We start from the raw sequence: 26,900 nt of genomic DNA on the forward strand, positions 1-26,900 counted from the left end.
ACAACAGGAGCAGGGTGTTCTGTAAACATCCCGGAGGACTCTCAAAGATGACCGCTTTTGACCTCCCTCCCTCCTCAACGACACTTGGAAGTCGAACTTTGCTTGCAATGCATGCAGAACGTCCCCGGGCCTATGGACACAACACCACTACACCCAAAGACAATGGGCATATACACAAACACATACCCCACCCAACGCCTTCACCACTACTTGATCCCCCTTCGGGGTGATGGAAGGCTGAGTAGCGCTTTATGGCAGCAGGCCGGCCTCCAGGGCCTCAACTACCGCCGAATATCAGTCAAAGGCTGGACCCTCGGGAGGGGGTCCAGACTGAGTCCAAGGGAAAAAACCTCATGTGGGATACAGCAAATTAGGTTTTTTCCCTTGGACTCAATCTGGACCCCCTCCCGAGGGTCCAGCCTTTGACTGATATTTTTTACTCTTCCCCCCTTTCCCAATATCACCTTTTTCCCACCTTTTTAAAGGAGCGCCGTAAGTGGCTGATCCTTTGGCGGTCCTGTCTTGTCTCCCTGTAACGTACGTCTTCTCTTAGTGGGAATGTGCCGAAAATGTAATTTCAGAATGAAAGAATGGACAATAGTAAAGCATCCATACCTTTGGGTAAATTTCTACCATATATGGAGATATCCATGACGTCACAGCCAGGAAAGAAGACATTCGGCTCGTTTGAAAGAAGTACGAAGGATGGCAAGATTATTTTTTATAAATATCTCCGCAATGCCGGCAGGGTTTGATTTGAAATTGGCAGGACTTATGCAGATCCCAAGTAAACAAATAGGTAAGAAAAGTTGGTTTTGCATAATAGGTCCCCTTTAAATAATAAACTCCAGAAATAAATGGAGTGTGTGGGGAAATACCAGTTTTACTCTTTTGTCATCGAGATCGTAGCTGAAGTTACTCAGGGCACAAAGAGCATTGCCCACTCCACGACTCAAAGGAATGTTAGGATCTGCACCTCCTCTCAAAAGCTCCTCCACTGCCTAGAAGAGAAAACACCAGTTTAATAATTCAGGATTGAGTTTTAGTAGCAGCAGGAAGATTACCGCATTTCATTGAATTGCCGCCGGGGCGCTAATTAATTTAAAACCTCTTCTCACTCCGGCGTTTATCAAAGGAGTGCGGTAAATTTAGGCCTGCGCTTAAAAATTTGAGTGTGATGTAAGGATACCATCATGAAACGCACATTTAATAAAAAAAAACATTATTATTGTCTTACCTTTACTTATTAAGGAAGTCCATGCGCAGCTCCTTCTGATCCAAAGCATCGATAACTTGTTTATAGAAGTCTTCCTTATCTTTCTTCAGTTTTAAAAGTCTCTGTCTCGATGGATATCTTCCTTTATTACCTCCTGCTTCGATTGAAAGTCCAGTTTAGAAAACGGTTTTATTTTAGATATGTAATCCTCCATGTTAAAAGTGCAAGCGAGAGGAAAAAATAAACGATCGCTGCTTGTTGTCACTTCTTCTGCAGCCGAGTAGTCGCAAGAAGGATCACTAGCGCCCTCTACCACCAGGAGGCGGGAGTCATTTAATTACTCATATTTGACAGACGCAGCTACGGTATATTAATAAAACATAGCTGCTCACTGTTCTTTTTAACATATTCAATAGCTTGGACCTTAAATCCTACTGAATAGCTCTTAATCTTCTTCCCTTTATGCGATTTCAAATGATTGAAATCAGCCTCCTCCATTTTGAAAATGATGACAGGTGAAGTGTCACTCGTGACGTGACGAGTTTGACCCGGTGGAAATTCTAGGCATATGCTAATTATTTGGCGAAAACGAGTTTGACCTGGCGGAAATTGCAGGCGCATACTATATACCCGGCGGCAATTCAAGGAAATACTGTAGTGGTAATGGACTGAAAGTTATTTAAGAGTTTGTATGAAACAGTTACCACTTCGTTGCCACTTGATATCGCTAAGGAGAGAGGTGAGTGTCCACTCCAGAGGAGATCTGTTCTGGCTCTGTGGGAGAGCAACAGGGATACCACCTTGCTGGCGTTCTGCATGAAGACAAACCGATTAGCCATGAAAAACATGTTTTGATCTATTAAATTGACAGTTTTCCAAAGTATTGTAAACTTAGGGCATTGAATCGATCGCAACTGGACTTTATAGTTTGTCTTAGAAGACGTTTCCCCTCTCATCCAGACAGGGTTCACCAGTTCATGCTCACTAATTAGGTTTACTCTACATTTATCGAGGCTAGTTCTAGATCTAGACTAAAGCGCATCCGGAAATTATTCACAGCGCTTCACTTTTCCCACATTTTGTAATGTTACAATCTTATTCTTCCCGGTAAGGTTTATTCAGGTGTACTGGAGAGGAGGCTACGCCGGATAGTCGAACCTCGGATTCAGGAGGAACAGTGTGGTTTTCGTCCTGGTCGTGGAACTGTGGACCAGGTCTATACTCTCGGCAGGGTTCTTGAGGGTGCATGGGAGTTTGCCCAACCAGTCTACATGTGCTTTGTGGACTTGGAGAAGGCATTCGACTGTGTCCCTCGGGAAGTCCTGTGGGGAGTGCTCAGAGAGTATGGGGTATCGGACTGTCTTATTTTGGTGGTCCACTCCCTGTATGATCAGTGTCAGAGCTTGGTCCGCATTGCCGGCAGTAAGTCGAACACGTTTCCAGTGAGGGTTGGACTCCGCCAAGGCTGCCCTTTGTCACCGATTCTGTTCATAACTTTTATGGACAGAATTTCTAGGCGCATTCAAGGCGTTGAGGGGTTCCGGTTTGGTGACCGTGGGATTAGGTCTCTGCTTTTTGCAGATGATGTGGTCCTGATGGCTTCAACTGACCGGGATCTTCAGCTCTCGCTGGATCGGTTCGCAGCCGAGTGTGAAGCGACCGGAATGAGAATCAGCACCTCCAAGTCCGAGTCCATGGTTCTCGCCCGGAAAGGGTGGAATGCCATCTCCGGGTTGGGGAGGAAACCCTGCCCCAAGTGGAGGAGTTCAAGTACCTAGGAGTCTTGTTCACGAGTGAGGGAAGAGTGGATGGTGAGATCGACAGGCGGATCGGTGCGGCGTCTTCAGTAATGCGGACGTTGTACCGATCCGTTGTGGTGAAGAAGGAGCTGAGCCGGAAGGCAAAGCTCTCAATTTACCAGTCGATATACATTCCCATCCTCACCTATGGTCATGAGCTTTGGGTCATGACCGAAAGGATAAGATCACGGGTACAAGCAGCCGAAATGAGTTTTCTCCTCCGGGTAGCGGGTCTCTCCCTTAGAGATAGGGTGAGAAGCTCTGCCATCCGGGAGGAACTCAAAGTAAAGCCGCTGCTCCTCCACATGGAGAGGAGCCAGATGAGGTGGTTCGGGCATCTGGTCAGGATGCCACCCGAACGCCTCCCTAGGGAGGTGTTTAGGGCACGTCCAACCGGTAGGAGGCCACGGGGAAGACCCAGGACACGTTGGGAAGACTATGTCTCCCGGCTGGCCTGGGAACGCCTCGGGATCCCCCGGGAAGAGCCAGACGAAGTGGCTGGGGAAAGGGAAGTCTGGGTTTCCCTGCTTAGGCTGTTGCCCCCGTGACCCGACCTCGGATAAGCAGAAGAAGATGGATGGATGGACAATCTTATTCTGAAGTGAAATACATTCATTTTTGTTCCCATTATTCTACCTACAATGTCCCATTATGACGATGTGAAAATGTTTTTTTTATTTTGCAAATTTATCCAACCATTTTCTACTGCTTGTCTGCGGCCCTAAGTGGAAAAGGTTTGGGCACCCCTGATGTACTTGAACCTCCACAGACCGTGTCGTGAAGTCATGCTTTAGGTGAAAAGAAGTATGAAATACTAAACTGATGTGATTATTTACAGAAAGTCTGATCTAAACCTAACCCACCATACCGAAGTTAGAAAACCAAACATTGAAGTACTTCGACCCCCATTAGAAGTCTTAATGAGACTTTGCGGCCATGAACTCACGCAGTGGTCAGAGGCTCTCTGGCAGGCCACGTGAAGAGGTGTTCGTCCTCCCTCCCCGGGGCACGGCTTCATGATCTTCCAGGTTTTTCTGGCCTTCATGGAAACCTGCGAATACAAGTCCAGACAAACATCATTGAAGAAGGACATGAAGATATCCAGCTATTGGGAATTATGACAACAGGACATCTGCTGATTGGAGTAAGCCTTTCTGTGGTTTGTCCACAAATTGGAAGTTTTTGTTGGCAGTCTTCAAAGTACCCCAAAGCTGCCAAAAATTATTGGAGAGTGCGGGAAGAACTGTGGACACTTGGATAACATCGGACTGTCTCCCCCGCAGGATGAATTTGAGGACCAGTCATAGACAATTTTATGAAACAAATTTTATTTTTACTCACATACTAAACATTCTAACTTGGATTGTTTCCCTGGCTTGGAGACTCTCCAGAAGGACAGTGCAGCAAAGACACAACAAACTCCCTTCTTGTCTCCCGTGGACACACACCTGTTGTTGTTAACTTTGGACTAGCGACTGCACAAGATCAAGGCCGTGGAACAGAGACACACTGCAGGCTTTAACAGACACATGCATCCACAAAGATATACGCCACACACGCATACCCCGCCCCCAATACTCGCTGAGAACCAGTATGGATACAGAGCTGATGTTTCAACTTCCATGGAAATTACAGAAGAAATTACCAATGTAATATATATTTAAAGATATTTATTCCGCTTATAATTAAATATATATATATATATATACATCTATATATATATATTAAAATATATAAAATAAATACTTGTATTTATACATACATTATATATATAAATAAATATAAGTATTTTTTCCTGCAGAAAAAATTAATGCTAAAATTATGATGATGATATATATATATATATATATATATATATATATATATATATATATATATATATATATATATATATATTATATATATACACACACACACAAAATAATATTAATAAACAATGGTAAGGGGTGTGACAAAATTCCAGGAGAGTGTATGGTGTGTGCGACTATGTGTATGAATTAACTGTTGAGTGTTCCCGTATATATATATATATATATATATATATATATGTATATGTATACAAATATTATTTTAATTTCCTAGGGACCCACTCAAACCGCGTCCATCATCATTTTAACAATATAAAAACCGCAAGACCATACATACCTTATCTGGTTCGTAGATCTCATCCTGGTCGCCTGCCCGTGCATCTGGGTCGGTTAGAGCATGCAGCAGCAGTTCTATGATTTTGGGACCTTCTGGGCCTGGCAGGGCTGTAGCCACGTGTACAGGAAATAGTCCCTTCATCTACAACACATTGAAATGATTGGCTGCTTACATTAGCACACGTCAGAAGTGGTAAAGGAATGGCTAAATCGGGCTAGAATGAAGGTTTTGGAATGGCCTTCCCAAAGTCCTGACTTAAACGTGTGGACAATGCGGAAGAAACAAGTCCATGTCAGAAAACCAACACATTTCGCTGAACTGCACCAATTTTGTCAAGAGGAGTGGTCAAACATTCAAGCAGAAGCTACCAAAAGCGCCATCTTCTTCCTCTTATCCGAGGTCGGGTCACAGGGGCAGCAGCCTAAGCAGGGAAGCCTAGACTTCCCTCTCCCCAGCCACTTCGTCCAGCTCCTCCCGGGGGATCATGAGGTGTTCCCAACGTGTCCTGGGTCTTCGGCCTCCTACTGGCCGGACGTGCCTTAAACACCTCCCTTGGGAAGCGTTCGGGTGGCATCCTGACCAGATGCCTGAACCACCTCATCTGGCTCCTCTCAATGTGAAGGAGCAGCGGCTATACTTTGAGTTCCTCCCGGATGGCAGAGCTTCTCACCCTATCTCTAAGGGAGAGACCCGCCACACGGCGGAGGAAACTCATTTCGGCCGTGATCTTGTCCTTTCGGTCATAACCCAAAGCTCATGACCATAGATGAGGATGGGAACGTAGATCGACTGGTAAATTGAGAGCTTTACCTTCTGGCTCAGCTCCTTCTTCACCACAACGTATCGATACAGTGTTCGCATTACTGAAGACGCCGCACCCATCCGCCTGTCGATCTCACCATCCACTCTTCCCCCACTCGTGAACAAGACTCCTAGGTACTTGAACTCCTCCACTTGGGGCAGGGTCTCTTCCCCAACCCGGAGATGGCACTCCACCCTTTTCTGGGCGAAGAACCATGGACTCGGATTTGGAGGTGCTGATTGCTTCACGCTCGGCTGCGAACCGATCCAGCGAGAGCTGAAGATCCCGGTCAGATGAAGCCATCAAGACCACATCATCTGCAAAAAGCAGAGACCTAATCCTGCAGCTACCACCTCGGATCCCCTCAACGCCTTGACTGCGCCTAGAAATTCTGTCCATAAAAGTTATGAACAGAATTGGTGACGAAGGGCAGCCTTGGCGAAGTTCAACCCTCACTGGAAACGGGTGCGACTTACTGCCGGCGATGCGGACCAAGCTCTGACACTGATCATACAGGGAGCGGACCGCCACAATCAGACAGTCCAACTTGGATCCCCTCAACGCCTTGACTGCGCCTAGAAATTCTGTCCATAAAAGTCATGAACAGAATTGGTGACGAAGGGCAGTCTTGGCGAAGTCCACCCCTCACTGGAAACGGGTGCGACTTACTGCCGGCGATGCGGACCAAGCTCTGACACTGATCATACAGGGAGCGGACCGCCACAAACAGACAGTCCGATACCCCATACTCTCTGAGCACTCTCCACCATCGAATGTCTTCTCCAAGTCCACAAAGCACATGTAGACTGGTTGGGCAAACTCCCATGCACCCTCAAGGACCCTGGCGAGAGTATAGAGCTGGTCCACAGTTCCACGACTAGGACGAAAACCACACTGTTCCTCTTGAATCCGAGGTTGGACTATCCGCCGTAGCTTCCTCTCCAGTACACCTGAATAAACCTTACCGGGAAGGCTGAGGAGTGTGATCCCACGGTAGTCTTCTTAAAAAATAAGAGTTGTAGGAATGATTGGAAACTCAAGACAGCCATGACATTATGTTCCGTACAAGTTTATGTACACTTTTGATCGCGACTGTAACTGTAGTATTAAATTTTTTTTAATACAAAAATAACACTGGAATGGTACCTCAGCTGAGAGAGAAATATCAGTGCGAGCTCCACACAGCAGAAGTCTCTTGACCGTCTCAGTATCCCCCGCCATAATGGCCAAAAAGAGAACAGGTAAGGGGAATCTGCATTTGTTGGGGTCGGCGCCACGATCCAACAGCAGATTAAGTGTGATCAAACGGCCCCGGTGCCTGCTCACACAAGTACAATCAATTCAAAAACTTCAATGAATGTGGGGAAGGAGAAACAAGGAATTGGATGGAACATACATGAACTTCATCGCAGCCATTCTGCGGGCGGTTTCCTGAGTATCGAAATGCTGAGGAAAGCCAGTGCGACTGAGAGCTTCAACTGCGCCCTGCATGACTTCCTCTGTGACAGTTATGTGGTAGCTGTACATGGAGCAGGTGGAGGTGAACGACTGCGGCAGCGTCGGGTCTTTCTCGCCGTCCTGCTGCCGAAAAAACAAGACAACAGTTTTGAGTTTTAAAGGCCTACTGAAAGCCACTACTAGCGACCACGCAGTTTGATAGTTTATATATCAATGATGAAATATTAACATTGCAACACATGCCAATACGGACTTTTTAAATGACTAAATTGCAATTTTTAATTTCGCGCGTGACGTCACGGATTGTAGCGGACATTTTGGTCCAGCCCGATCCCAGCTATAAGTCTTCTCTTTAATCGCATAATTCCAAAGTATTCTGGACATCTGTGTTGCTGAATCTTTTGCAATTTGTTCAATGAATAATAGAGACGTCAAAGAAGAAAGCTGTAGGTGGGAAGCGGTGTATTGCGGCCGGCTTTCGCAACACAAACACAGCCGTTGTTTTATTGTTTCCTTGTTTACATTCCCGAAAGATGACGGTGTAGCTTTACCATGGAACAGAGCGGTCAAGCAAACATGGTTCCCTACGACATGTCAACCGTTAGGTTTCGGTGAGAAAATGGTGGTAATAAGTTGGCTCTTACCGTAGACATGAGCGGAGAGCTTGCGCGTTTCTCCTGCATCTGTCAAAGAGGCAGATGCGACTCTCTTGCCTCCTCCCACCGGCCGTTTGTGATCCGATCAATTAAAGGCCTACTGAAAGCCACTACTAGCGACCACACAGTCTGATAGTTTATATATCAATGATGAAATATTAACATTGCAACACATGCCGATACGGCCGCTTTAGTTTACTAAATTGCAATTTTAAATTTCGCGCAGAAGTATCATGCTAAAACGCCGCGGTATGCTGACGTGTGTGTGTGACGTCACGCATTGTCGAGGACATTTTGGTCCAGCACCGTTCACAGCTATTAGTCGTCTCTTTAATCGCATAATTCCAAAGTATTCTGGACATCTGTGTTGCTGAATCTTTTGCAATTTGTTCAATGAATAATAGAGACGTCAAAGAAGAAAGCTGTAGGTGGGAAGCGGTGTATTGCGGCCGGCTTTCGCAACACAAACACAGCCGTTGTTTTATTGTTTCCTTGTTTACATTCCCGAAAGATGACGGTGTAGCTTTACTATGGAACAGAGCGGTCAAGCGAACATGGTTCCCTACCACATGTCAACCGTCAGGTTTCGGTGAGAAAATGGTGGTAATAAGTTGGCTCTTACCGTAGACATGAGCGGAGAGCTTGCGCGTTTCTCCTGCATCTGTCAAAGATGCAGCTGCGACTCTCTTGCCTCCTCCCACCGGCCGTTTATGATCCGATCAATTAAAGGCCTACTGAAAGCCACTACTAGCGACCACGCAGTCTGATAGTTTATATATCAATGATGAAATATTAACATTGCAACACATGCCGATACGGCCTTTTTAGTTTACTAAATTGCAATTTTAAATTTTACGCGTAACGTCACAGATTGTAGCGGACATTTTGTTCCAGCCCGATCCCAGCCATAAGTCGTGTGCTTTAATCGCATAATTACACAGTATTCTGGACATCTGTGTTGCTGAATCTTTTGCAATTTTTTTCAATTAATAATGGAGACGTCAAAGAAGAAAGATGTAGGTGGGAAGCGGTGTATTGCGGCAGAGAGTCGCCGGGCGAATCGGACGTGTAACACCTTAGTCGTGATATTAGCCCGTTCGGGGTTAATTGTGCTACCATAACTGTAACCCAAACGCCCCCGTCACAAAACGTTTGACTCAGCCAGGAATCGATGGCAACCGTATTTTATTCTACCAAAATTTTGCTGAAATTCCAGGCTTTTCAGGATATTTTTTACGCCAGTTTTTTTTTTTTTTTTAACCAATTTGAACAATTCCACTATCTAAACACTCTCCTCACCCTGGACATGGAAGCCAAAAAAACATGTTTTCATTTCCCCAAATTTCCGACATTGACGTCACTTGCGTGATGCAAGCAGAGAAACGTTTTGCCGATTTTCCACGAGACCCGCACGCGCTCTTCCTCCCTCCTTACCTCCCTCTCTCGCTCCCTCCCTCCCCCGGCCCCACTGTAAACGGTCAGGCCCGGTAGCTTCCAAAGCACTCCGCCAAAGGACCGAGCACAATACAAAACTGTGGTGAACTGGTCCCCAGTGCTGATACTCCGGCAGAGAGTCGCCGGGCGAATCTGACGTGTAACACGTTAGTTGTGATGTTAGCCTGTCCGGGGCTAATTGTGCTACCGTAACTGTAACCCCACCGCCCCCGTCACAAAACGTTTGACTCGGCCCGGGAATCGATGGCAACCGTATTTTATTCTACCAAAATTTTGATGAAATTCCAGGCTTTCCAGGACATTTTTTACGCCAGTTTTTTTTTTTAAGCCAATTTGAACAGTTCCACTATCTAAACACTCTCCTCACCCTGGACATCGAAGACAAAAAAACATGTATCCATTTCCCCACATTTCCGACATTGACGTCACTTGCATGATGCAAGCAGAGAAACGTTTTGCCGATTTTCCACGAGACCCGCATGCGCTCTCCCTCCCTCCTTACCTCCCTCTCTCGCTCCCTCCCTCCCCCGGCACCACTGTAAACGGTCAGGGCCGGGGAGGCCAGCGGTCAGGTAGCGGGCCCAGTAGCTTCCGAAGCACTCCGCCGGAGGACCGAGCGACAATACAAAACTGTGGTGCACTGGACCCCAGTGCTGATACTCCGGCAGAGAGTCGCCGGGTGAATTGGACGTGTAATACGTTAGTCGTGATGTAAGCCCGTTCGGGGCTAATTGTGCTACCGTAACTGTAACCCCACCGCCCCCGTCAAAAAACGTTTGACTCGGCAAGGAATCGATGGCAACCATATTTTATTCACCCAAAATTTTGCTGATTAACAGAAATTCCAGGACGTTTTTTAAGCCTTTTTTTTTTTTTTTAAACCAATTTGAACAGTTCCACTATCTAAACACTCTCCTCACCCTGGACATGGAAGCCAAAAAAACATGTTTCCATTTCCGACATTGACGTCACTTGCGTGATGCAAGCAGAGAAACGTTTTGCCGATTTTCCACGAGACCCGCACGCGCTCTTCCTTCCTCCTGACCTCCCTCTCTCGCTCCCTCCCTCGGCGCCACTGCAAACCGTCAGGGCCGGGGAGACGAGCGGCCCGGTGGCTTCCGAAGCACTCCGCCGGAGGACCGAGCGACAATACAAAACTGTGGTGCACTGGACCCCAGTGCTGATACTCCGGCAGAGAGTCTCTGGGCGTATCGGACGTGTAACACGTTAGTCGTGATGTTCGGGGCTAATTGTGCTACCGTAACTGTAAACCGTCAAAAAAACGTTTGACTAGGCTGGGAATCATCGGCAACCTTATTGTATTCTCCCAAAATGTTGCTGATTACCAGAAATTCCAGGCTTTCCAGGACATTTTTTTTAAACCAATTTGAAAAGTTCCACTGATTAGTAACTTTAACCCCCCCTGATTGGCTCCAGACAGAGACAATTTTAGTTTTTTGTCTCCAAAATGGCTCTTTCTACATTCTGGGTTGCCTACCCCTGCATTAGTGGAAAAGCGGCAAATGAATGAAAGCGACAGAGACGTTGCCATGGAGACGACGGTTTTCTTACATACCTGGCAGCAATCCCACGGCGACACCTGTCCGTCGGTAATAACAGTCCCCGATAACCGGGACCAATTCAAACAGTTGTTAGTTTTTTTTTATTGTTTAATTTGCATTGCCTCACACGATGAACACGACATATATTTCTATGACGCCGGAAAACACTCCGGGAGCAGTCACTTTTTTGCACTGGCTATTCCGGTACTTTCCCGGCTATTATCTACCGACCGCCTGTGTTTTTGTTTCAGAAAAAGTGTCATAATCATCACATCAATCATCACCTGAATCGAGCCTTCTGAATGTTGCACCTTCCTCTGATTAGCGCTATGTGGCTTTTTTGGAACGATCAACTCACCCGTGACGTCCTGCGGGCGATTCATAGTACGGTGCACACATTAGTAGCCAATAAACACACATGCACACACTTTACCAAAACATATATTCGGACTTTTACTCACAATGACCGTTTCCATGACAAAAGAAAGTAATCATAAACTAAACTAAACTTAATAAATGATTCAACCTTACATTTTGTACACTATGGAGGGGGGGCGTGGCCTGCAGGCCTGCCGCGGAACGGGGTGTGCCAGGACCGGCCTCAAAGACAGCGACAGGTGAGTGGATGGCCCAGGTGGGCATTGTTATCTAATCACCTGTGAAGTGAATTGAATTATATTTATATAGCGCTTTACATAGTGAAACCCAATATCTAAGTTACATTTAAACCAGTGTGGGTGGCACTGGGAGCAGGTGGGTAAAGTGTCTTGCCCAAGGACACAACGGCAGTGACTAGGATGGCGGAAGCGGGAATCAAACCTGCAACCCTCAAGTTGCTGGCACGGCCACTCTACCAACCGAGCTATACCGCCGCGTCACCCGTATTAGCAGCAGCCGGCTTGAGACACGCTGTTGGAGCTGGAGTGGGAGCTAGAGACGGACGATGATGTTAGTGGTGCCGCTTCCACCGCCTCCAGCTGTCGATGGCTGGCCACTGTCACCTACGCGAGAATGTTCGACAAAGCCGCCAGGGGGACGGCTTCCATCTCCTTAGGTGGTCTGGTTTGTTTGGTGCCAAATTGTGGAGGTTGCCCTCCCGTGGGTGCCTCGGACTACCAAACATTGTCACGAGAGGCTGGATCAGGGTTATAAAACTTTAATTCTCATCACAATGTGCTAGTGTTTTGCTTTTCAGCCAAATGTTCTTCTGCGTCCGTCTCTCGCTCCAGCTCCAACAGCGTGTCTCATCCCGGCTGCTGCTAATAAAGGCGACAAGGCCCACCTGGGCCATCCACTCACCTGTCGCTGTCTTTGAGGGCCCGCAGGCCACACCCCCCTCCACATACACATTAATAATACATAGCGTTCAGTTGAAGTCCTACCTGTGACTTGGTAGGAGGTTCTGCAAAGGTGGACAAAGACTGAAAGGGGTAGTAGAGGCAATGACAAACAGACAAGGCTGACATGCCCTCAAAATTCAACTTGTCGATATTAGCACCCATGTCCAACAAGAGGTGGATCACATCATTTTGGCAATTTACCTGGAAAACAAAATACAACAATCAACATAAAGTCCTGGTCAAAAGTTTACATACACTTGTAAAGAACATCAAGTCATGGCGGTCTTGGGTCTCCAATCTTTTCTACAACTCTTGTTTTTTTGTGATAGAGTGATTGGAGCACATACTTGTTGCTCACAAAAAACATTCATGAAATTCGGTTCTTTTATGGATTTATTATGGGTGAACTGAAAATGTGAGCATATCTGCTGGGTCAATATAATATTAAAATATTTGCTTACATGTCCCTTGGCAAGTTTTACTGCAATAAGGCGCTTTTGGTAGCCATCCAAATTTTGACCACTCTTTGACGAAAATGGTGCAGTTCAGCTAAATGTGTTAGTTTTCTGACATGGACTTGTTTCTTCAGCATTGTCCACACCTTTAAGTCAGGACTTTGGGAAGGCCGTTCAAAAACCTTCATTCTAGCCTGATTTAGCCATTCCTTTACCACTTTTGAGGTGTGTTTGGGGTCATTGTCCTGTTGGAACACCCAACTGAGCCCAAGACCAAACATCCGGGCTGATAATTTTAGTTTGTCCTGAAGGATTTATTTTTCATTGTCCCATTTACTCTCGGTAAAGCACCGGTTCCCTTGGCAGCAAAACAGGCCCAGAGCATAATACTACCACCACCATGCTTGACAGTGTGAATGGTGTTCCTGGGATTAAAGGCCTCACCTGTGGGGCGGTTTAGCTCGGTTGGTAGAGCGGCCGTGCCAGCAACTTGAGGGTTGCAGGTTCGATTCCCGCTTCTGCCATCCTAGTTACTGCCGTTGTGTCCTTGGGCAAGACACTTTACCCACCTGCTCCCAGTGCCACCCACACTGGTTTAAATGTAACTTAGATATTGGGTTTCATTATGTAAAGCGCTTTGAGTCACTAGAGAAAAAGCGCTATATAAATATAATTCACTTCACAATTCACTTCACTTTTCTCCTCCAAACATATTTCTGGGTATTGTGGCCAAACAGCTAAATTTTTGTTTAATCTGACCACAGATCTTTCCTCCAGAAGGTCTTATCTTTGTCCATGTGATGTCAGATGAAACAATAATAAAGCTGTTTGGCCACAATCCCCAGCAATATGTATACTTTTGACCCGGCAGATTTGGTCACTGTGGAGGGAGGCGTGGCCTGCCGCGGAACGGGGTGTGCAAAGACCGGCCTCGAAGACAGCGACAGGTGAGTAGATGGCCCAGGTGGGCCTTGTTATCTACAGTTGTGATCAAAATTACATTTATTCCGTATTTTTTTTATAGTCACATCAAATAAAGATGTGTCAAACGCAACTTAAATTGTAACACTGTATTTTACAAAATACCAAAAAATGACATTTTTCTTAATATCTCATTGACCAAATGATTCAAGCCCCTAGTTCCATGCATCTTTAGTACTTAGTAGAACAGTAATGACATCCTTCAAAGGTGATACACAAGCTTCTTGCAAGCATCTACAGTATTTTAGCCCATTCCTCTTGGGCAAAGGCCTCCAGTTCATTCATATTCTTGGACTTGCGTGCTGCAACTGCCTTCTTCAAGTCCCACCACAGCTTTTCTATAAGATTTAGGTCTGGCGACTGTGAAGGCCACTCCAGAGTCTTCCAGCCCTTCTTCTGCAAGCACTCTGATGTTGATTTGGAGGTATGCTTGGGATCCTTGTCCTGTTGGAAGGTCCAACGTCTCCCAAGCCTCAGCTTCCTCACTGACTTCATGACATTTGCAGCTAATATATCCTGCTAGGAAATAAAATTCATCATGCCTTGAAGGCGCTGGAGATTCCCGGTACCTGAGGCAGAGAAACAGCCCCAGAGCATGATTGACCCCCCACCATGCTTAACAGTAGGCAAGGTGTTCTTCTCTTTGTAAGCTTCATTTTTTCTCCTCCAGACATAACGTTGATTCATAGGCCCAAAGAGTTCCAGTTTTGTCTCATCACTCCATAGAACAGTTTCCCAAAACTTTTGGGGTTTGTCCAGATGATTTTTGGCATACTGGAGTCTATTTTACTTGTGCCTGGTAGTCAGAAGTGGGGTGCGCCTGGGAGTTCTGGCATGGAGGCCTTCATCTCGTAGTGCGGGCCTTGTTTTCTGGGACGAAACCTGCGTTCCCCCCTCTGCAATGTCCTGTTGTAGTTCCTCAGCTGTTACCCGGGGGTCTTTCACCACTGTACGCACACAGCATCCTCTTTCTACCACGCCCAGGTAGTGTTTCCACTCTGCCTTTAGCTTTAAACTTGCAAATTATGCTCCCAACTGTGTCTCTTGGAATGTGTAATGTCTTTGCTATTTTCTCATATCCATATTCTTTCTTATGAAGAGAAATTACCTCCTCTCTTGACTTCTTTGACCACTCCCTGGACTTCACCATGCGGCAAATACACCATTGACCATCTACAAGAAGTTTAATTGTTGCTCGTTATGGTTCTAATCACATCTACAGGTGTTTTCAACACCTGATTGAAAAGACCTTATTCAAATTCTGTTCTTAGGAGTTATGATCTTCAAGGGGTTGAATAATTTTGTCAATGAGATATTAAGAGAAATTACGTTGTTTGGTATGTTGCAAAATATAATCTTGTAATTTAAGCTGCATTTGTCTATTTGATGCATCTTTATTTGATATGACTATAAACAAAATACGGAATAAATGTCCAACTTGCTAAAACACCCAAAATTGTGTGGGGGTTGAATCATTTTGATCACAACTGTAATCACCCGTCGCCTTAATTAGCAGCAGCCGGAACGAGGCACGGGGTGTGGGAGTTGGAGCCCGAAAAAGACACCCGAACTGAGACACGCTGGACTGCAAAGTCCGAAAATATATTACTGGAAAGCAATCCCTGCATGAGAATAAAACGCTGTTACCTCAGACTGCCGGGCTCACAAGAAGAGTCTTTGTGTCAGGAGAACAACTTCTACATAAAAGAACCAAACGTTTTTTGTGACCAACAAGTATGTGCTCCAATCACTCTTTGACAAAACAATAAGAGTTGTAGAAATGATTGGAAACTCAAGACAGCCATGATGTTCTTCACAAGTGTATGTACACTTTTGACCATGACTGTCAATAAGCATGTGATGAGCAAAGAAGATGAGACAATTAGAAGTGTTACCGTGGCAGCAATGAGTGCGGTGTGACCATGAGAATCTGCCACATCCGGGTGAACGATGCCATCCAGGAGAATCTTGAAAACTGCTTCCCGTTCTCCCGTGGCCGCCTGCTGGATCAACAGTTCCGATGTCACCTCCAAAAACCCCTTCTCGCCAAAACTCTCCCTTTTTAAGGAGAGAACTGCTGCCACGTCCCAGTCCAGGTTTTCAGCCAGTCGTCTGTGCGAAACACACAAGGGATATCACATTTCAATTTCGTTAACAGTCGTCTTAAAGCAGGGGCGTCCAAAGTGCGGCCCCACAACACATTTTAAGGATACAATTAAAAAAAATGAAAAACATAAAAAGTGTTATAAAAGAGCAAACCGGTGAAATGTAACAAGAAATTGTTGCAATGTTTATTACTCTAATAACACAAAGCTGCCATGCAGGCTGTTTCTTTCTTTAAAAAATAATAATGAATCAAAATCAATGTCATTTGATTACATCACATTAAATATTCCACTCGGAGATATTTTTTGGGGGAAAATGTTGCATATTTTGTGTTTTGCCATATAAAAAAATGAGCTGTTTTTTTTTAAAGAAGGGCCTAAAACAAACAAACAAAACATAAACAACAATAAGACTTTAAATTGACAAATATATCTGAAGCTGATCTCGAGATTATTGTGCTAAAAATAACAGTAAAAAAAATTTATAATTTATTTTTTAACACTTTAATAAGTAGGACACTTTTGGATCCCCAATTATTTTAGTGTGATTTGTTTTTAAGTGTCATTGCTCCAAAAATAATAATGAATCAAAATCCAAAATTAAGGCTCCAATTATTACATAATCTCAAATATTCCATTTAAAAGAGTTATTGGGTGAAAATATGGCATATTTTGTGTTTTTTCAGGCCCTGCGATGAGGTGGCGACTTGTCCAGGGTGTACGCCGCCTTCCGCCCGATTGTAGCTGAGATATGCGCCAGCGACCCCGAAAGGGAATAAGCGGTAGGAAATGGATGGATGAATGTGTTTTTTCAGTTTTTATTTTCTAATGTTGATCTAGAGCAGGGGTGTCAAACTCAAATACAGAGTGGGCCAAAAATGTAAAACTGAACAAATTAGTGAAGTGAATTATATTTATATAGCGCTTTTTCTCTAGTGACTCAAAGCACTTTACATAGTGAAACCAAATATCTAAGTTACATTCAAACCAGTGTGGGTGGCACTGGGAGCAGGTGGGTAAAGTGTCTTGCCCAAGGACACAAGGGCAGTGACAAGGTAGGCAGAAGCGGGAATCGAACCTGCAACCCTCAAGTTGCTGGCACGGCCACTCTACCAACCGAGGTAAGCCCCCCCTTTTAATAGGGACCCAAACTAGTTTTGCATTGAATATTAAACAAGCAAGGCTTATTTCGAATTTCAAATAATAATAATAATGATTAAAAAATATCAATGGCATATCAGATAAATAAAAATTGGGGGAGCGGAGTTTGGTGATATATATTGTAGCGTCCCGGAAGAGTTAGTGCTGCAACGGGTTCTGGGTATTTCTTCTGTTGAGTTTATGTTGTGCTATGGTGCAGATGTTCTCCCGAAATGTGTTTGTCATTCTTGTTTGGTGTGGGTTCACAGTGTGGCACATATTTGTAAAAGTGTTAAAGTTGTTTATACGGCCACCCTCAGTGTGACCCTTATGGCTGTTTGGTGTGGCTTCACAGTGTGGCACATATTTGTACAAGTGTTAAAGTTGTTTATACGGCCACCCTCAGTGTGACCCTTATGGCTGTTTGGTGTGGCTTCACAGTGTGGCACATATTTGTACAAGTGTTAAAGTTGTTTATACGGCCACCCTCAGTGTGACCCTTATGGCTGTTTGGTGTGGCACATATTTGTAAAAGTGTTAATGTTGTTTATACGGCCACCCTCAGTGTGAACCTTATGGCTGTTGTTTGGTGTGGCTTCAGTGTGGCACATATTTGTACAAGTGTTAAAGTTGTTTATACGGCCACCCTCAGTGTGACCCTTAGGGCTGTTGTTTGGTGTGGCTTCACAGTGTGGCACATATTTGTAAAAGTGTTAAAGTTGTTTATACGGCCACCCTCAGTGTGACCCTTATGGCTGTTGTTTGGTGTGGCTTCACAGTGTGGCACATATTTGTAAAAGTGTTAAAGTTGTTTATACGGCCACCCTCAGTGTGACCCTTATGGTTGTTTGGTGTGGCTTCACAGTGTGGCACATATTTGTAAAAGTGTTAAAGTTGTTTATACGGCCACCCTCAGTGTGACCCTTATGGCTGTTGTTTGGTGTGGCTTTACAGTGTGGCACATATTTGTAAAAGTGTTAAAGTTGTTTATACGGCCACCCTCAGTGTGACCCTTATGGCTGTTGTTTGGTGTGGCTTCACAGTGTGGCACATATTTGTAAAAGTGTTAAAGTTGTTTATACGGCCACCCTCAGTGTGACCCTTATGGCTGTTTGGTGTGGCTTCACAGTGTGGCACATATTTGTAAAAGTGTTAAAGTTGTTTATACGGCCACCCTCAGTGTGACCCTTATGGTTGTTTGGTGTGGCTTCAGTGTGGCACATATTTGTACAAGTGTTAAAGTTGTTTATACGGCCACCCTCAGTGTGACCCTTAGGGCTGTTGTTTGGTGTGGCTTCACAGTGTGGCACATATTTGTAAAAGTGTTAAAGTTGTTTATACGGCCACCCTCAGTGTGACCCTTATGGCTGTTGTTTGGTGTGGCTTCACAGTGTGGCACATATTTGTAAAAGTGTTAAAGTTGTTTATACGGCCACCCTCAGTGTGACCCTTATGGTTGTTTGGTGTGGCTTCACAGTGTGGCACATATTTGTACAAGTGTTAAAGTTGTTTATACGGCCACCCTCAGTGTGACCCTTATGGCTGTTGTTTGGTGTGGCTTTACAGTGTGGCACATATTTGTAAAAGTGTTAAAGTTGTTTATACGGCCACCCTCAGTGTGACCCTTATGGCTGTTGTTTGGTGTGGCTTCACAGTGTGGCACATATTTGTAAAAGTGTTAAAGTTGTTTATACGGCCACCCTCAGTGTGACCCTTATGGCTGTTGTTTGGTGTGGCTTCACAGTAAGGCACATATTTGTAAAAGTGTTAAAGTTGTTTATACGGCCACCCTCAGTGTGACACTTATGGCTGTTTGGTGTGGCTTCACAGTGTGGCACATATTTGTACAAGTGTTAAAGTTGTTTATACGGCCACCCTCAGTGTGACCCTTATGGCTGTTGTTTGGTGTGGCTTCACAGTGTGGCACATATTTGTAAAAGTATTGAAGTTGTTTATGCGGCCACCCTCAGTGTGACCCTTATGGCTGTTTGGTGTGGCTTCACAGTGTGGCACATATTTGTAAAAGTGTTAAGTTGTTTATACGGCCACCCTCAGTGTGACCCTTATGGCTGTTGATAAAGTATGCCTTGCATTCACTTGTGTGTGTTAAAATATATGTATATTTTTTATACATATATTGTATTGGTTTTTAAAGTAAAAATTATGAAAATGGCCCCCGCCTGCTCGGATTTTTCAGTGTGCGGCCCTCAGTGGAAAAAGTTAGGACACCCCTGTCTTAAAGATTCCTTCTACACATTTTGTATGCATCTGACCTGTGTTTGTGAATTAGAGCCAGCATCCGACTCTTTAAGGGCAGCGAGGAGAGCGGGTCTCTTTTGTAGCCTTGGTAAGGATCGTCCTCGGGCTCCCATAGGTTGCCGTAAAAATGTTTGTCGAACTCTCTTCTCTTCATTGGGGGTAATGGGAGGTGGTCGCTGTCCATGGAATAATTCTCAATTTGGGAGGGGACAATGGTATTGTCTTCAAATAACAGCAAATTGTCATCTTGGGCTCCCTAGAGAGGATGTAGCAGGTACAGATGGCAAATTAAAGTTGTAGACAGATTAATCACCTGAAGGCGACATGTACATTTAGGTCCAGGACTATTGACAAACACTGATGACATCTATTAAACTAGACAAGAAGCAAGGAATTAAACAGAGACTGAATTCAATTTGGCTCAATTGAGGAGAGACGTCTGGACTGTACTCTTTGTACAGTCTCACCACGCTCCCTAATGAAAGATTGTATACCTCCTCTTTTAGATAAATAAATAAGTAAATAAATGGGTTGTACTTGTATAGCACTTTTCTACCTTCAAGGTACTCAAAGCGCTTTGACACTACTTCCACATTTACCCATTCACACACTAATGGAGGGAGCTGCCATGCAAGGCGCTAACCAGCACCCATCTGGAGCAAGGGTGAAGTGTCTTGCTCAGGACACAACGGACGTGACGAGGTTGGTACTAGGTGGGGATTGAACCAGGGAACCTCGGGTTGCGCCCGGCCACTCTCCCACTGCGCCACGCCGTCCCTTTTATTTGGACTTTTCCTGATTACATGGCAACAGCTGTTTCTAAGGGAAAGGGGTTGTAAACAGGTGCGGCCTTTGATTAAAAGAGTATAAAGAATGTTTTAAACAGAGACAGATTTAAATTTGGCTCAATTGAAGAAAGACGTCTGGACTGTACTTTTTGTGCAGTCTCACCACGCTCCTGACGGAAAATTGTACGCCTCCTCTTTTATTTGGACTTTCCCCGATTACATGGCAACAGCTGTTTCTAAGGGAAAGGGGTTGTAAACAGCTGCGGCCTTTGATTAAAAGAGTTTAAAGAAAGTTTTAAACAGAGACAGATTTGAATTTGGCTCAATAGAGGAGAAAAGTCTAGACTGTACTCTGTGTACAGTCTCACCATGCTCCTGATGAAAGATTGTATGCCTCCTCTTTTATTTGCACTTTCCCTGATTACATGGCAACAGCTGTTTCTAAGGGAAAGGGGTTGTAAACAGCTGTTGCCTTTGATTAAAAGAGTTTAAAGAAAGTTTTAAACAGAGACGGATTTAAATTTGGCTCAATAGAGGAGAAAGGTCTAGACTGTACAAGAGTACAGTCTCACCATGCTCCTGATGAAAGATTGTATGCCTCCTCTTTTATTTGGACTTTCCGTGATTACATGGCAACAGCTGTTTCTAATGGAAAGGGGTTGTAAACAGGTGCGGTCTTTGATTAAAAGAGTATAAAGAAAGTTTTAAACACAGACAGACTTGAATTTGGCTCAATAGAGAGAAGTTTAGACTGTACTCTGTGTACAGTCTCACCATGTTCCTGATGAAAAATTGTACGCCTCCTCTTTTATTTGGACTTTCCCTGATTACATGGCAACAGCTGTTTCTAAGGGACGGGGGTCGTAAACAGGTGCGGCCTTTGATTAAAAGAGTATAAAGAATGTTTTAAACAGAGACTAATTAAAATGTGGCTCAATAGAGGAGAGAAGTCTAGACTGTACTCTTTGTGCAGTCTCACCACGCTCCTGACGGAAAATTGTACGCCTCCTCTTTTATTTGGACTTTCCCTGATTACATGGCAACAGCTGTTTCTAAGGGAAAGGGGTTGTAAACAGATGCGGCCTTTGATTAAAAGAGTATAAAGAATGTTTTAAACAGGGACAGATTTGAATTTGGCTCAATAGAGGAGAAAGGTCTAGACTGTACAAGAGTACAGTCTCACCATGTTCCTGATGAAAGATTGTACGCCTCCTCTTTTATTTGCACTTTCCCTGATTACATGGCAACAGCTGTTTCTAAGGGACAGGGGTCGTAAACCGGTGTTGCCTTTGATTAAAACAGTTCAAAGAAAAGGTCGCCTGCTTCCAATTCGCTTTGTAGTTCTTGGGTCAAAACAAAATCTTTCTGTGGATTACAATGCAGCAAAGAAACAGAACACCATGTCACTTCCCATCCTACACAGTGGAATTTTACACTTCCTGGTAGGAACAAAGACAGCGTTTGTCCTCTCGCCGAGAACTCATGGCAACGCAAAGTTTTGTGATAACCTAGACACAATTATTTTGACAGTCAGTTTTGCTAATATTGTTTGTACGTATCACCACAGATGAATGAAAACTATTTGGGATTAAAGTGTAAACTTTAACATTTCCGTTTACAAGTTTTGATAAAATACAAAATGTACATCTATTTTATGCGTGCATACAGTCGTAGTCAAAAGTTTACATACACTTGTAAAGAACATGTCATGGCTGTCTTGTGTTTCCAATCATTTCTACAACTTTTATTGGTGCAGTTCAGCTAAATTTGTTGATTTTTCTGACATGGACTTGTTTCTTCAGCATTGTCCACACATAAGGACTTTGGGAAGGCAATTGTCAAACCAAGATATTTCAATAACTGTCAAATAAAAATGATCTGCATAACAGGAAATCAAATAGTGTATGTCCTTAAGTATGTGGTAGGTTCCTGCGGACGTTATCTGCTTCTGGTGTTGACTATTTTTTCACACGGTGTTGATGTTGAAAAAGGTTTTGTTGGTGTGGCACAGAACGGAAATGTTGACATGCGGAGTTTCAAGCCTTTTTCATTCTGTGGCGCAGGGGTCACTAACACGGTGCCCGTAAGGACCAGATGAGTCGCCCGCTGGCCTGATCTAAAAATAGCTCAAATAGCAGCACTTACCAGTGAGCTGCCTCTAGTTTTTAAATTTTATTTATTTACTAGCAAGCTGGTCTCGCTTTGCTGGACATTTTTAATTCTAAGAGAGACAAAACTCAAATAGAATTTGAAAATCCAAGAAAATATTTGAAAGACTTGGTCTTCACTTGTTTAAATAAATTCATTTATCTTTTTTACTTTGCTTCTTAGAACTTTCAGAAAGTCAATTTTAGAGGAAAAATACAACCTTAAAAATGATTTTAGGATTTTTAAACACATATACCTTTTTACCTTTTAAATTCCTTCCTCTTCTTTCCTGACAATTTAAATCAATGTTCAAGTATTTTTTTTATTGTAAAGAATAATAAATACATTTTAATTTAATTCTTCATTTTAGCTTCTGTTTTTTCGACAAAGAATATTTGTGAAATATTTCTTCAAACTTATTACGGTTAAAATTCAAAAAAAATATTCTGGCAAATCTAGAAAATCTGTAAAATCAAATTTAAATCTTATTTCAAAGTATTTTGAATTTCTTTTAAATTTTTTGTTCTGGAAAATCTAGAAGAAATAATGATTTGTCTTTGTTAGAAATATAGCTTGGTCCAATTTGTTATATATTCTAACAAAGTGCAGATTGGATTTTAACCTATTTAAAACATGTCATCAAAATTCTAAAATTAATCTTAATCAGGAAAAATGACTGATGTTGCATATATTCTTTTTTAAATTTTTTCAAAAACATTCAAATTAGCTAGTTTTTTTCTTCTTTTTTCAGTTGAATTTTGAATTTTAAAGTTGAAATTGAAGATAAAATATGTTTCAAAATTTAATTTTCTTTTTTTCGTGTTTTCTCCTCTTTTAAACCGTTCAAGTAAGTGTTTTTTTCATCATTTATTCTCTACAAAAAACCTTCCATGGAAGGAAAAAATAAATACGACGGAATGACAGGCAGAAATAACCTTTTATTTTTCATATTTATCTGTTTCTATATATATTTATTGTGAGGAATCATTAATGATGATCATTGTTTCCACAAAGATAAATATCATCAATTATTAATAATAACAGAGTTAGCCCGCAGGCACCAGGTCGCCCGTAAGGACCAGATGAGTCGCCCGCTGGCCTGTTCTAAAAATAGCTCAAATAGCAGCACTTACCAGTGAGCTGCCTCTATTTTTTAAATTGTATTTATTTACTAGCAAGCTGGTCTCGCTTTGCTCGACATTTTTAATTCTAAGAGAGACAAAACTCAAATAGAATTTGAAAATCCAAGAAAACATTATAAAGACTTGGTCTTCACTTGTTTAAATAAATGCATTTATCTTTTTTACTTTGCTTCTTAGAACTTTCAGAAAGTCAATTTTAGAGGAAAAATACAACCTTAAAAATGATTTTAGGATTTTTAAACACATATACCTTTTTACCTTTTAAATTCCTTCCTCTTCTTTCCTGACAATTTAAATCAATGTTCAAGTATTTTTTTTTATTGTAAAGAATAATAAATACATTTTAATTTAATTCTTCATTTTAGCTTGTTTTTTCGACAAAGAATATTTGTGAAATATTTCTTCAAACTTATTATGGTTAAAATTCCAAACAATTATTCTGGCAAATCTAGAAAATCTGTAAAATCACATTTAAATCTTATTTTAAAGTCTTTTGAATTTCTTTTAAAGATTTTGTTCTGGAAAATCTAGAAGAAATAATGATTTGTCTTTGTTAGAAATATAACTTGGTCCAATTTGTTATATATTCTAACAAAGTGCAGATTGGATTTTAACCTATTTAAAACATGTCATCAAAATTCTAAAATTAATCTTAATCAGGAAAAATGACTAGTGATGTTGCATATATTCTTTTTTTAATTTTTTCAAAAACATTCAAATTAACTAGTTTTTCTCTTCTTTTTTCGGTTGAATTTTAAAGTCGAAATTGAAGATAAAATATTTCAAAATTTAATTTTCATTTTTTTCGTGTTTTCTCCTCTTTTAAACCGTTCCATTAAGTGTTTTTTTCATCATTTATTCTCTACAAAAATCTTCCGTAGAAGGAAAAAATAAATACGACGGAATGACAGACAGAAATAACCTTTTATTTTTTATATTTATCTGTTTCTATATATATTTATTGTGAGGAATCATTAATGATGATCAGTGTTTCCACAAAGATAAATATCATCAATTATTAATAATAACAGAGTTAAAGGTAGTGCCCGCGGGCACCAGGTCGCCCGTAAGGACCAGATGAGTCGCCCGCTGGCCTGTTCTAAAAATAGCTCAAATAGCAGCACTTACCAGTGAGCTGCCTCCATTTTTTAAATTGTATTTATTTACTAGCAAGCTGGTCTCGCTTTGCTCGACATCTTTAATTCTAAGAGAGACAAAACTCAAATAGAATTTGAAAATATTTGAAAAGACTTGGTCTTCACTTGTTTAAATAAATTCATTTATTTTTTTACTTTCAGAAAGACAATTTTAGAGAAAAAATACAACCTTAAAAAGGATTTTAGGATTTTTAAACACAAATACATTTTTACCTTTTAAATTCCTTCCTCTTCTTTCCTGACAATTTAAATCAATGTTCAAGTAATTTTTTTTATTTTTATTGTAAAGAATAATAAATATATTTAAATTTAATTCTTCATTTTAGCTTGTTTTTTGGACGAAGAATATTTGTGAAATATTTCGTCAAACTTATTATGATTAAAATTCCAAACAACAATTCTGGCAAATCTAGAAAATCTGTAAAATCACATTTAAATCTTATTTTAAAGTCTTTTGAATTTCTTTTAAATTTTTTGTTCTGGAAAATCTAGAAGAAATAATGATTTGTCTTTGTTAGAAATATAACTTGGTCCAATTTGTTATATATTCTAACAAAGTGCAGATTGGATTTTAAACTATTTAAAACATGTCATCAAAATTCTAAAATGAATCTTGCTCAGGAAAAATGACTAATGATGCATATATTATTTTTTTAATTTTTTCAAAAACATTCAAATTAGCTAGTTTTTTTCTTCTTTTTTTGGTTGAATTTTGAATTTTAAAGTTGAAATTGAAGATAAAATATTTCAAAATTTAATTTTCTTTTTTTTCGTGTTTTCTCCTCTTTTAAACCGTTCAATTAAGTGTTTTTTCATAATTTATTCTCTACAAAAAACCTTCCGTAGAAGGAAAAAATAAATACGACGGAATGACGGACAGAAATGTTCCTTTTATTTTTTATATTTATCTGTTTCTATATATATTTATTGTAAGGAATCATTAAGATGATCATTTTTTCCACAAAGATAAATATCATTAATTGTGTTGGCCCTGCGATGAGGTGGCGACTTGTCCAGGGTGTACCCCGCCTTCCGCCCGATTGTAGCTGAGATAGGCGCCAGCCACCCCGCGACCCCAAAAGGGAATAAGCGGTAGAAAATGGATGGATGGATGGATGGATGGATGGAACATAGAGTTAAAGGTAAATTGAGCAAATTGGCTATTTCTGGTAATTTAAGTGTGTATCAAACTGGTAGCCCTTCGCATTAATCAGTACCCAAAAAGTAGCTCTTGGTTTCAAAAAGGTTGGTGACTCCTGGTCTATCAACTGACAAATTATTAGTGCTGCTACTTTTTGTAGCAAGGCTTTTGCCGCCTACTTGACATATTACGGTTGTCTGTTCAACGTCTTCCCGCTTGAAGCCAAACCACCGCCAGACGATGGACCCCCTGCTGGTTTTCTTGGGAATAAATCCTTCATTTGTTAACAGATTCGCACCTCCTTTGTCTCGTATTACCACTCGTACACAGACTAACCCGCGATATATCGAGTATATTCGTACATGCTTAAGTGTACTTAGAATGAGTTATTGATTTACCTGATTGAGAGAAGGTGAGGCAGTAGATTCCTCCAAGTATACGGCGTATTCGGGGATGTTTTTCAAGCTGAAGCTGTCTTCCACGGTGTTACAGAGTTGTATCAAATGTTTTCCATGCCAAATACCCACATCTTGACGCCCTGAGGACTCCTGCAGCACACCGGGGCCGAACCTCTGGTCGGAATGGTACAAACCCTGAGAAGAGGGAAAGGTATAGCAGTTTTTATTGCCAATGAGTATACTATTTGACTCAAACCTGACTTTAATCGGATGCATTAATGCCAATACATGGGAAACAAAGTGTTTTATAATAATTGTGACGGACTTAAGCCGTCGTTGTTTGGGTTCAGGGGACCACCCAGGAAGGACATCTCTTTTCAGGTTTGACTTCTTTATTTTTCAATAAAGCTTTTCTGCAGCTCGGATGGCTCTTTCAGCTCCTCGGTCGCTCTTTCAGCTGCCGTCATCGTCCTTGTCTGCTTCTTGTTGCTCTTTGATCTTTTCTCCTTCTCCCCTTTTATACTCTGCGAGGAGATAAGTCAATCGTGTGCTGGTGTGTGAGCCACGCACCTGGATTAGATTGCGGCACGTCCCGCCTCTCTGCTCCGTTGCATTCACTGCCTCCTTGCTGCCATCTTGGGCAGGGCTACAGTGTGCCCGGCCCCGCCGTCGTCCCCGCCTCTCCACATTTATATTTTAGTGGTTCGAGCATTTGGTCAGGATGTCAGCCGAACGCCTCCCTAGGAGGCCACG

General features: G+C 42.3%; 1 protein-coding gene across 1 annotated transcript in view; it reads right to left on the minus strand.

Annotated features, from left to right (window-relative positions):
• The window catches only part of LOC133540872 (ankyrin repeat and MYND domain-containing protein 1-like), a 41,042-nt gene that overhangs the window by 8,806 nt on the left and 5,336 nt on the right, over window positions 1–26,900 (minus strand). The window contains exons 3-13 of the mRNA XM_061883875.1: window positions 26,148–26,342; window positions 19,388–19,629; window positions 15,765–15,981; window positions 12,476–12,634; window positions 11,378–11,461; window positions 7,359–7,543; window positions 7,109–7,280; window positions 5,161–5,301; window positions 3,962–4,066; window positions 1,921–2,028; window positions 879–1,001 (exon numbers count right to left, since the gene is read on the minus strand). Coding sequence (XP_061739859.1) covers window positions 879–1,001; window positions 1,921–2,028; window positions 3,962–4,066; window positions 5,161–5,301; window positions 7,109–7,280; window positions 7,359–7,543; window positions 11,378–11,461; window positions 12,476–12,634; window positions 15,765–15,981; window positions 19,388–19,629; window positions 26,148–26,342 — 1,731 coding nt within the window. The remainder of the gene's footprint in view (window positions 1–878; window positions 1,002–1,920; window positions 2,029–3,961; window positions 4,067–5,160; window positions 5,302–7,108; window positions 7,281–7,358; window positions 7,544–11,377; window positions 11,462–12,475; window positions 12,635–15,764; window positions 15,982–19,387; window positions 19,630–26,147; window positions 26,343–26,900) is intronic.

This window comes from Nerophis ophidion, linkage group LG22 (assembly GCF_033978795.1).
Source record: "Nerophis ophidion isolate RoL-2023_Sa linkage group LG22, RoL_Noph_v1.0, whole genome shotgun sequence".
In the NCBI taxonomy this organism is placed as follows: Eukaryota; Metazoa; Chordata; class Actinopteri; order Syngnathiformes; family Syngnathidae; genus Nerophis; species Nerophis ophidion.